The sequence below is a fragment of the Rattus norvegicus genome, chromosome 8, assembly GCF_021556685.1.
Source record: "Rattus norvegicus strain SHRSP/BbbUtx chromosome 8, alternate assembly SHRSP_T2T, whole genome shotgun sequence".
NCBI classification, from domain to species: Eukaryota; Metazoa; Chordata; class Mammalia; order Rodentia; family Muridae; genus Rattus; species Rattus norvegicus.
This window is the reverse complement of record NC_141541.1, coordinates 39685730-39697895: the sequence shown is the minus strand read 5'-3', so window position 1 is coordinate 39697895 and position 12166 is coordinate 39685730. Positions and strand designations below refer to the sequence as shown.

The window sequence follows — 12166 nt, the reverse complement described above, 5'->3', positions numbered from 1 at the left end:
TTGAGTCAGAAGCCATGCACATGGGGTCACATGGCCCCTCCCAACTCCACAAGTCCTCGAAGATAGGGAGGTTCATAATCTTGGGTTGACAGCGAGACACCATCACATGCACAGCAAAGTGCGTATCCAGGCACCCACCCAGCCCGTTCTGTGGGGGCCGGGCGGGGGCTGAGGGGTGGGAGAGTGGGCCTAGCTCTTCAGACTGTGTTCAAGCAGAGGTAGTGCCCTGCAAGGCTGGGAGTGGAGCTTTCATGTGGAGTTGTTGGATGGGGTTCTTCAGGGTTCCAAGAAAGAAGCTCTCAGCCCAACTTATGTGAATGGGTCTCCTGCCAGCTTGCCTGGTACTGATTAAACCATGCCCTGAAACGGCCGCTGGAGGACAAAGAAGAAAGGAGAGAGGGACAAAACCGGAAGGTTTACACCAGGTTGGACCTGACGATTCGCTCTCTGCTCCAAGCCCCAATCCTGGTCTTCTTAGAGCCAGAAGGTGCACCCGTTTGTCTCAGTTACCTGGGGCGACTGAAAAATGGAGACTCCTGGGTCTTCGGCTGCTACGTGTGGGGCTCGGGAATCAAACTCTAACACGTATTCAGATCCCCTGCTCTTAAGTCTAGACTCTAGTGTAGACTCTAGTGTAGGAGGATTTCATGGGCCTCTCTTCTACCCGCCCATCTGGTTTGCCCTAAACCCCATCCTAATCCCCCGTGCCCTTCAGCAGTGTTAAATTAGCCTCACACACAGGATCCACCCTAGGCAGGGGATGGGGGGGAGGGGTGGAGATTACTGCTCTGAGTCTGTCTTACTCTTGTCAGTGGCTGGGCCAGGCCATTAGACAAGAGTTTCTTGGTTTGCTGGGCTCAGACATTTTAACAGGCCTCCGCCTAAATCAACTATGTCTGCCTGACACTTGGCTCTGGGGTCTATAGGGAGTTGGGGTTGGAGTGGGGAGTGGGGCGATAATGGCTGCTCAGAGCTCTGCTACTCCCCGTGAGGCCAGAGAGAAGAGATGTCTGCCTGGGAGCTCAAGACATCTTCCTAACAGTGTTAGGTTCTACAAAGCAAGCCCTCCTCCTTCCCAGGGTAAACTCCCGAGAAAGGGGAGGCTCGCCCAGCTTGAGACCAGCATCCTGGGCCACACAGAGTATGAGTCTTTCATCTAACACGTGTAAATGCTGGCTTAATTTCAGATATTGGAGGACCTTTTTACAAATTTGTTTTATTTTAAAATCATGTCTCTGTGTGTGTTCTGTGCACATGAGGGCAGAGGCGTCGGATCCCCCTGGAGCTGAAGTTACAGGTGGTTTTGAGCTGCCCCTAGTGGATCCTGGGAACCAAATTCTGGTTGTCTGGCCCGACATGCTCTTAACCGCTGAGCCATCTTTTCAGGCCCTCCCTCCCCTTTGAGGTTTTGATTTACGCTTTCAGAGGATGTAAGTATATATTCAGTTGCTTTCCTCCTGAGACTGTCTAGTCTGCAAAACGTTTCAACTTGGAAACAATACTGTCTGCGAGACAGTTAAGTGTAGTGTGCACAGCGTGCGCGCGCGCACACAGACACACAGACACACAGACACACAGACACACACACACACACACACACACACACACACACACACACACAGGCCCCTCCCTGCTGTGTCATTTAGCCGAAGAAACCTCTGTTTCTCCATCTGGAAAATACCGATTACCCATGCCTGTCTCACAATGAAATCTTCAGGGTCTAATGGGAACATGATTGTAAAGACATTGTGTGGACTGTAACGTGAGTTATAAACGACAGGATTGGGGTGCAGCCTTGCACAATGAAAAATGCTGAGTGTGTAGAGCCGGTGAGTTAGATTTGTGGGACCAAATTCTTGTCCTGGTACTAAACTAACCCACTTGGGGAGGACCGTCTGTCTTGAATCAAACCCACGAGCTTAGTGGGCTGTGGCAGTCAAATGACAGAGATGTAGGTTTTGCATAATTCGAGAACCAAGTGCAAACCCCTTGCTACCAGTGGTTTTCAAGTTACAGTCTGACACCTCTAGGGATTCTTGGAAACGTTTGGAAAGTGATGTCACCGTTTTAGCGGTATGTGGTATGTTACAGTAGCTTCCTAAACGGCTGAGAAGCACAACCTCATGGTTGATGTGTGCTCCTCTAAGCCTTCTGATGGTTTTGTAACCTTAATTGTAGCTACAGAAAATGGTTTGGTGGTTCAAAATCACCTTGGCTCTGTACAAGCTGCGGTTCTAGTGCGTGGATAGCCCTCAACTAATGGGGATTCCATTGTGAAATCAAGATGCATCCAATGGGATTTTTAACTTTCCAGCTAATGATGTATGCAACAGTAGTCCCTTGATGCTGAGTAGGGGCAGTGACCCACGGCACTGAGCCATTCATGTGGTTATGGGGGGGAACCCCACCCTGCTCTACTCTGGGATCCACTGTGGCTAGGTGTATTCTTGCATTTTCCTCTGTAAGGGAGGACCTTGCTGTGTATCCTAAGCTAGTTCTGGTACTCACTGTGGAACCCAGGCTGATCTTGAGTTCATGACAATCCTCCTGCCTCTTCACTACAAATTGTGTCATTATACCTAACCTAAATGCATATTTTTATTATACTATTTATCATGAGCAAAGAAGTGAATCAGGATATAACCCCATTATAAATCAAGGAACGTGTGTGTGTGTGTGTGTGTGTGTGTGTGTGTGTGTGTGTGTGTGTGTACCTACTTATCTACTTTTTTTCTCCTGTTCCATTCTTTGTCAAAAACAAAAATAAAACAAAATCCCTGATCAGCTCCAGAAGAAAGTATGGACGAATGAATACCTTGGTGCTATTAGCACATCAAAGTATATGCTGGCCTTCAGGCTTTCTTAGTATCTATGTCTCTTCTCGGTCCTTATTATTCTACCCCCTACCCTAAACTCCAGATCAATAACTTTGCCTCCTCTAACTTTTCATTTCTATATAATTCTGCCATTTGGGCTATGTATCCTCTTGGTCCTTTCTTCTCTCTGTCTCTCTGTCTCTGTCTCTGTCTCTGTCTCTGTCTCTGCCTCTCTCTCTCTCTCTCTCCTCTGTCTTGGTCCTCCACTCTTTGCTGTCTCTTCCTCTCCTCTCTTCTTCTCTCCATCTCCCTGGTCCATACTGCCAGCCATGTTTAGTTCACTAATTTCTCTCCCTTCTCGCTAGCGGTATTGCACACTTATCTACAATAAAACCTTCCTCTCAGCCATACCTTGTAGTGGCCCTGTCCTCATTTTATACAATAAGGATCTTTGGATTTCTGTGCCCGAGAAATAAGCTGACAAGATGTGGTGACGTGTACATTTTTAATGCCAGCACTCCAGAGGCAGAGGTAGATCTCTGAGTTCAAGGCCAGCCTGATCTACATAACAGTTCCAGGGCAAAGCAACAAAGGGAGACCCTGTCTGAAAAACCAAAAAGAAATAAGGTAGATTTGTGCGTGCGTGTGTGTGTGTGTGTGTGTGTGTATGTATGTGCATGAGCACACAGTTGGTAGGGTGCTTGCCTACTACACACAGAGCTCTGGGTTAGATTCGAGATACCACATAAAAAGGATGTGGTCATCCACACCTGCCATCCCAGTACTCAGGAAGTGGTAGCATGAGAATCCAAGGTTCCAGGTTATCCTGGGGTACATAGCTAGATTGAGGTCAAGTCTGGGTTACATGAGATTGTTTTGAAAAGAAAAAGGAAAAATGCAAGGTTGGGAAATGACCTTGAGACTCAGTCAATGGCAAGTTTGGGAGGAGCCCAGATGCTCTGGAAGAAGCCTTAGCTGTTTCACTTTGAGGGACAGCAGGAAGAGCAGCTGAGCTCGTTAGAAGTGTTTGGCAGAGGGGTTAGGGAAACTTGAACTCTGGGAAGCCAGTGTTATTGCTTGTTCATATCAGATTCCTGGGGAGAGCTAACAGAATAAAGTATACAGAGACATACTTCCTCTCTAGGAAGGGTGGGGGAGGATGGAGCTGGGCAGAAAGAAAGAGAAGAGGCCTGGAGACCAAATTACAGTTATTGGACTGGGCTATTCCAGAACCATCCATGATTCCGATCCTTCCTAAAACACCTTAACACTTGTTCCAAAGTGGGTTTTTCTCTGCCTGAGGAGATGAGTCTTAGGAGTAGAAAATGGGATGGAAACCTGTGCTCCTCTTTTCTCTGTGACTTTGTCATATCGGCGTAGCCCCGATAGGAGAGCCAGAGAAATTAAGTTACTTGAAAACCCTGCTGTAAGCTCTCACCTGTACCGCTCTGTCTATATTTTCCTCCTTTCATATTTCTCCAAAGTTCCGTGCCCATTTAGTGTCAAGAATTCAATTTCTTAGTGCCCAGGCAACAAAGCCGTCCCTGGTCCTTAAATTTTCATGCAAAAGAGGTGAAGCTTGTATCTTTAATTTCATCCCCTTGATAGCCTCTTGGCCTAATTGGCTGTGACTCTTGGGAGACAAACTCCCTCCTAAGTTCAACTTCCTAGCTGGACTAATATTTTTCTCTTGCATGTTGGGGATAGATTTCACAAGACTCACATTCTCCCAATGAAGTTATGGCTTCCCGACTCAACTTTCTAATCTTTTTGGCTGTTAATTCTTGATACACATAGCACTAGCACCACCACCATTATAAAAGAATATCCTTCAAATGTCCTCAGTACATTCCAGGATATTGCCAACAGTCATGAGATTACTGAACAGCAGAAAGAGAGGCTTGTGTTTGTCTGGTGTTCCCCAGTCAGGGAGGTTAAGGGAACATCTCGGTCAGGGGTTCATAATGCTCTTTCCCTGTGGGTGGCTTGACTGTCCTGAAGAAGAGCACTGGGAACATGGGGTGCTAGGTATTGCCCCCCATGTTAGATATTGACAGAGGCAGATACATACAACCAGGACCAGCTAGGGGTATAGCTTAGTGGGAGTCACATGCTAAACGTGAAGTTTAATTCCCCATGAAATAAGGAGCGCCTAATGTGTATATAAAATCAAAGATGTGTCCTGTGAATGATGTATGTTCACAAAAGACTATTTATTTAGTTTGTTTCGAAGTTCTGAGGATCTGACCCAGGGCTTTGCACAAGCAAGGTAAGCACCTCGCGCCTGAATTATATACCCTCATCCTTCACAAAAGGCCTTTCAGGAAAAGCTGTGGTAGGATCAAAACTACAGGACTTGAGATGAGAGCTTTCAATGCATATTTAAGACCCAGATCAGACACAAGGGGTGGGGCGCTTAAGGAAGACTCACAATTATGGAGGAAGAGAATTGGTGATCCAACACCAAACACCTCCTCATCCAGGAAGACAATCCTTATCTACAGAAAGAAGGTAACTTGACATTGTTTCGTTTTTCCCCATTTGTGACCTGACTAGAAAGACAGAAACATGGGCACTGGGGAAAAGAAACAGGACTGGAACCCTCTTTATTCGAAGAGAACTGTTTATCAGCGACTTCCAGAGACTGCTTCAGGTCTTAAGGCTAGAACTGGTGATGATGCTGGTGTGTACTTGGAGCTTCTAAAACCAATCCAGATAAAACGCTTTTAAAACCACGTGGTGATGACACAGGCCTTTTAGTCCCAGCACTCAGGAGGCAGAGGCAAGTGGATCTCAAATTTAAAAAAAAAAAAAAGTGCTTTCAAAAGACCTTTGTATAGAGGAAGGAAATTTGATATTTTTGCAGCCTTGTCATTAGTTTACATCTAAATATTTTTCCCCTACTAGACAAACTTATAGCCCTTTAAATAGTTTATATTTGAATTAAAAATGTTTAAATTTGAATATCCATATAGTTAGTAAGAGTCTGAGAACAGAGGTATGACCAGTGGGAGAATACTTTCCTAGCATACTTGAGGCTTGGGGCTTGATCTATAAAATACAAAGGAAAAAAACAAACAAACAAAGCAAAACCAAAATGTCTTATGGGGCAAGTTTGTAGAGCGGACTCTAAGGGCAGCATGTCTCTTCCTCTTCTTCCCCCCTTGACGGACACACCACAAACCACACATTCCTGGGAAGTTCTAATCAATCTGGTGGATGTGAACCCTTCAGTCTCACTTCCTGCTTCATAATAGCAAATACCATACCCAACCTATTTTCCTCCCTGACCAGGAAGTGAGGGATGAATTTCCTGTTAGCGCCACTCTGTCCTGAAACACCATCCAAGGACAACACCAGGTCTGTCTGCATCAGACTGTTTGCTTCATTTCCTTGAGTCTTATAGCTCCTGAATGAAAACTCAGAGGTGGTTTCTAGGTCCGTGCTTTATAAGGACTTGTGTCAACAGGCTTCTCAGGAACAGATTTGGTGTGGCTGTTTAGCTCTTCATTGGAGAGCACTTCCTATTCTGAGGCCGTTGAAGGGCGGTGGAAATAACCCTAGCCTTTGCAGACTGATAGCAAGCCTGAGAATTAGAAACTGGGCTCTTGTCCAGTGACTGTGTGAGCCAATAATGAAATCCCAGATATCAGAAAACTGGATCCAGGCCTGAATTGGGGGGTGATACACAGAATGGCTTTGTTTCTCGGGGAATTTGTGGTCTTTCCAGGTCATTCAGGGACTTAAGGTTGAGGATGAAGGCTGGCCCCCTTGAGGGAGCTGCGGCTTGTCCTTGTCAGGCCTGCCCTGGAGTATCATGTGGCTTTTATTGTTAGCCACTTCCACCAGAACTCTAGAGAAGGTGGCTTTGTGTTTGCACTGCAGCATGGAGACATTATGTACTGGCAGCTAATTGTGTTCAAACCTTACATTTGCTTGTTATAATCTCTGTGGTCTTGAGCAAATCTTCGTGGCTTCTTTAAGCCTCAATTCCATGTGAGGCTCCCTCTGGGCTGTGGTGGTGCACACCTTTACTCCCAGCACTGGGAAGGTAGAGACGGGTGAATCTCAGTGAGTTCAAGACCAGCCTGGTCTACAGAGCAAGTTCTAGGACAACCAGGGCTGCATAGAGAAACCCTGTCTTGAAAATAAACAAACACGTACAAACAAGCCAAAAACCCCCCAAAACAACCAAAAAATTGAGGATGCTTTATCAAACTGCAAGGATTCAGGAAGACGTACGTACAGAGCACTCATTTCATAGCACAGGAAAACACTACAGAGGATTCAGAGTTTCCCCTCCGCTCCCCCACTTCTCTTTACTATCTTTTCTCTACCTCCACTTCTTGTGAGAGTCAGCAAGGCTGGAGAAATCTGAGGGGTGAACATGTTTGGGCTTCCTTCTCAATGTTCTAGAGCCCATCCCACCTCAAACTCAAAGTGGAGGGAGCTCTGCCTACAGAAATGGTCCAGGTCACTGTATGTTTTCCTGCCCATGGTCTACTTTTTCACAAACACTGGGTGACTTGTTTCTTCTGCAGTTTGTTTCTTCTTGCTGTGTCTGTGCATGGTGGAGTTTGTCATTATACAGCCTTGTCTGATTGCGGGCACCTTGTTGCTGTCGCTTCGTCCCTTGTAATTGCCTACATTTTTGTTTCCTCTGAGAGTTTCAAGGCCCTGGGCTAATTTTGTTCCATGGGGCAGTTTTGTTTCCTGTTCTGGTTATCATGTCATAGTCCCCAATTCTAGGAAAGAATGGATGCTTCTACCCTATAAATTCAGTGTGTGTGTGTGTGTGTGTGTGTGTGTGTGTGTGTGTGTGTGTGTGTATTTGAGGGGGGGAGGTAGAAAAGAGGGGGAAAGAGAAGAGGAAGGAGGAAGGTAAGGAGGACGAAGAGGAGAAGGAGGAGAAAGAAGAGGAAGAGGAAGGAGGAGGAGAAGAAGGAGAAGAGAGAAGGATCTAGAAGAAAATACACTGTGTTCAGGATTAGGAAGTAGCTTACCCTACCATGTCCAAGTGAAAGATCAGAAGAAATTAATGGGTCAATTCCCTTAAGTCACTTCTTCCTTCTCCTGACACATCAAGGCAGTTAACATGTAGTCCTGGGTCTTTGTTTCCCATTGGTAAGGGATGAATGCATATGAGAAGAGGGAATTCTCATTGAGATGAACCTAGAGAGAATGAGGTTCAGCAAGCCCAGAGTCTATGACAAGCCAGAATGGTACAAGTGACAGGATGCAGGGGTTTGAGTACATACTTTCATTTCTGATGGCTTTCGAATCTGTCTTGGGCACAGCAGTGGATAATATCAAGGGAACGAAGGAAGTGTTGAAGCATTAGGAAATATAATTGAAGCAGAAAGTTACTTTTGAGTGGAATAGCTGTAAAGGCTAGGCATAAGATCTAAGGTTAGGCTCACCAAGGAAACAGAATATGGATAAGCACAAATTTGATGATGAGGAATCTCATGGTGGGTAAGAACCCCCAAAAAGGTTTCAGAAGAAGAGTCAAAAGCTGTTGAGGACCTCCCATCCTTAGGAATAATTTGGGTTCTTCAGAGTTCCATCCAAACCCCACTCCTTATACTAGAACACTGATTTATCCATTCTGTCTGCTATGATGATGTTTAATTTTCTACCTAGGCAAGTACACTGTGGGATTTTTTATTTTCGAGTCCTATACTTGAGTGTTAATAGTATAGTTGGTGGTGATCTATAGTATTTCAAGAGGGCCTGCTTCTTGTAAAAGGCTAGAAGGATCTGGCCAGTATCCAAAGTCATGGTACTGACTTAGCGTATCTGTCAAGATTTGAAGTTGGTGGTTTTTTTTTTTTTCCTGTTTTTCCCCCCAATGTAATCCACAAACAGAGAGTTAGCTTGTAAGTTCTGTTATGACCACAACCAGCCACAACAATGACCTTCCCTGCCTGGGAAAAACTGAAGTCAAGCAAACAAAACATAACACAACAAAAAACCCCAACCAACCAACCAAAAACTCCAACCTCTCACAATGTACTTGGACTCTTGGGGTCTTCCTGTGGCACATGCGGAAACAAACGCACAGAACAGGTTTGTTGTGGGTAATGGCCCTAACGTTTATTCTTAAGTGGGGAGTGATGGGAGAGGTGAAGAAAACTGTCCCTCTTGCACACAGAGTCCTGTCTACAGGAGAATGGATCATTGTTCTTTGTGGTCATTAGCTGAAAGAGTCTGTCTCATCCTCCAGCCTAGATTTCAGCCCCACCCCACCTCAAACCCACACCTCCCAGGAAGCACTCTGCAGTGACTGTTCAACAAACCCTGACAGGAGAAGTTCTCACACTCCTCATATTAGCTTGATTGTGCTGTGGGAAGGAAGGGAGAACAGGAAGCAGGGTGTGAGGGTTGGGGGCGAGGGCTCTGAACTGCACAGCCTGGCACAGGGTGTGTTGGGTCAGCTGTTCTCCAGGCGTTCACATTCTCTCCTTCCCTTCCTCGGCTCTGAGGACACTAGATTCGGATGGGCCAGTCCCACCACCGAGCTCAGAGGCACCAAGTCCAAAAACAGAACTGCAAGAATACAGACACAAACACCAAACAAAGTGGGGGCGGGCTCCCAGGCAAATACTCCTTTGGTCGGGGTCATTTCTCAGCCTCCAGCCTCTGTGGTATGGGCTACCCACAGTGGGGAAGCTGGGGTCTCCGGAGCAGCTCAGTGCTGGGAAAAGGTCCTCCGTTCCCCAAGGCTGTAAGGAATACAGGCATCAGGGATGGCTTATGGGCAGCAAGAGGAGCTAGCAAAGTGGACGGCAGTTTCATAAAAGCAAAGTTCTAGCTGCCACTAATGCCCATGGGAGGACAAGGTGTTTGAGGGACCTTTAGGGAAGAGCACGAGACAAAGGCCCTGAGCACTATGCACTCAACCGCACTCTCTTCATTTTCCACCCGGGAGCCAGATTTGTGCTTGATCAGAGCTTCGAAGGAAGGTGTTAACAGAGGTGCTTGGAGGCCACCCCGGAGGTGGCCAGTTCTAGGGTCCTCTGCAAAATAGCCCCAGTCCTTGGAGAACGAGAATGTGGCCTGTCCTCCTCTTTGGCCCATCCCCACCACAGTGCTTGGTCGGTCCTCAGACGTGAGTCTGCATCCGCCGCTGCAGGGGTCGACTGGGGTCGGAGTTCTGGGAAGAGGACTGGGAGTGGTGGGAAGAGGAGGCAGAAGCCTTGCTGGCCTTGTCAAACTGCACGTAGCCATCTTGTTTGCCGCTGCTGCTGACGCTGCTGTCACACTGCGTGTCCAGGAAGGAGCTGCTGTCGCTGAGGGAGCCCCTCTGAAACTCCCGCTCACAAAGCTCAATGGAAGAGCTGCCCATGCCCAGTACAAACCTCTGTCCATAGTCGTAGAGGCGGCCCTGGCCGCTCAAGGTGCTGTAGATGTTGGTGAAGGACATGCCTGTGGGCACTCGCTGTTTGCCTGTGGGACGCAGGTCTGGCTGGCAGCTGGACAGGGAGATGGTTGGAGTTGAATGGTGTTCTTTGAAGGTGTTGACGCTGTAGTAGCCGTTGGTGGGGTCCTGGGTAGGCAAAAACAAGAGGCATTTCACCAGGGAGTCTTCATTGGCTGTGGCAGGGGGCCAGGTTGAGCAATCCTACTTTCCACAGGGGAGGCAATGACTGAGGGAAGGGTTGGGGAGTAAGGGACCAGGATACAGCAAGGGTTAGCATGGCAGGGATGCTAGCAGACCCTGGCAGGGGCTTATTTGTCAGGAGGGAAGGTGATAGTGTTCCAGACGTGGTCTACATCAGGAGTAATGCAAGATCATTAAAAAAAAAAAAAAGGCCTTTAATCGCTTTTGTGTATTTGTCTGGAACATGAATACTGACTTCTAAAACTCTATTTGTTATAAGACTGTGGGAGAGGAGAATGCTATGAATCCACCCTTAAGTCAGTTTCTCGGTGTTAGGACAAGGAGAGCAGCTACTTTCAGTCCCTCCCCCTTAGAGGGTGACACCTGTCCCCAGGCTGGCCTTGAGCCCTTCCATTCTGCTGGCTGTGGTTTTTTGTTTGGGAAAGGGACAGATGGGGTCATCATCTCTGTAATCCAGACCCACTGTGGCTGCTCTTACCTTCAGGTTCTGAAACTCCTTCTCCTCTTCTTTGAGGACCTCCAGCTGCTTCAGCACGGAGTCTTGTTGGAATTCACCCCGGTCCATCTACAACCCAAAAATGGCTACTCAGTGCATAGAAGGTGAGCTCAACTCCACCTCCTCCCAGGAGAAGAGGAGGAAATGAGCTCTAAGGGTTGCCATTTGTAGCCCCTGCATGGCCTGGACTGCAGGAAGGCAGGTGAAACAGTTGGATACAATTCCAGACCTCAGTAAAGTTGTGGAAACCCTCACGTCAAGGCAGAGACAGGAGGTGGGGGTGGATGAAGCATCTGTGAGGCCATGTTTTCTTCCACTGGGCAGGGACATCTCCAGACTTCTCATTTGAATATTTGTTGAAAAATTCTGGCCAGGCCCTGCACTAAGGGCCCTGCATATACAGGGTAAGATGCAGCCGGACAGCTCTGCTCACCAGGGAGTTGCGCCTGAGATAAGGAAGTACCCACAGAACGTCAACACCAGCTCTACAGCGGGCTCTTTACGGCAGTCCTTCAGTCAGGGCTAGGATGCTGGAAGGAATCCCAGTGGAGACGCTGGCAGCATAGCTGCTATGGATTGGATCTGAGCTGTCTCCCCAAAGGCCATGTGTTCAAGGCAGTAAGTATCCCCATGACGTGGCTCTATTAGGAGGTAGTGCTTAGTAGAAGGGAGTGAGGTCACTGAAGGTGTGCCCTAGAGGAGGCCACTGGAACTCTTGTCTCTTTTTGCTTCCTGGCCAGCATAACACAGACAGTCTTCTCTGTTGCATGCTTTTCCAGTGATAATTCTGTCTTGATGCAGGTCTGAAGGCATCAGGGCCATGGGAACGTGAACTAAAACCTTGGGCCAAAGAAACTGTTTCTCTTTTATTTTTTAGTTAATCTCTCTCTCTCCTCTGTGTTTCTCTCTCTCTCTCTCTCTCTCTCTCTCTCTCTCTCTCTCTCTCTCTCTCTCTCTCTCTCTCCCCACTTTGTAACAGTGGGTGTGTGTGGACATCAAATGACAATTTTTTTAAGGTGTTGGTTCTCTTTCCCCTGTGGCTCTGGGGTGGGGTTCAGACTCAGATGGTCTGGCTTGAGCATCACTGGCTTTTGCCTCATGAGTCATTTTAGCAGTGTTGGCTTTGTTGTTGCTGCTCTGAGACAGGGGCTCACTTTGTAGCTCAAGTCGCAGTTGACTGTAGCAAACTTTCTGCTTCAGCTTCCTGAGTCCTGGGATAGAGGTCTGAGC

At 47.4% G+C, this 12166-nt stretch overlaps 1 protein-coding gene across 10 annotated transcripts in view; it reads right to left on the bottom strand.

The window, feature by feature from the left end:
* Positions 1-8886: 8886 nt before the first annotated feature.
* Kirrel3 (kirre like nephrin family adhesion molecule 3) overlaps positions 8887-12166 on the bottom strand; it is a 539739-nt gene continuing 536459 nt past the window's right edge. For 4 of the 10 annotated variants that reach the window (XM_087561837.1, XM_087561839.1, XM_087561841.1 and 1 more), the window contains 3 exons: positions 10919-11005; positions 10178-10365; positions 8887-10080 (listed from right to left, as the gene is read on the bottom strand). In XM_087561837.1, coding sequence (XP_087417963.1) covers positions 9627-10080; positions 10178-10365; positions 10919-11005 — 729 coding nt within the window. In that variant the 3' untranslated portion in view covers positions 8887-9626. 10 annotated transcript variants of the gene reach the window in all.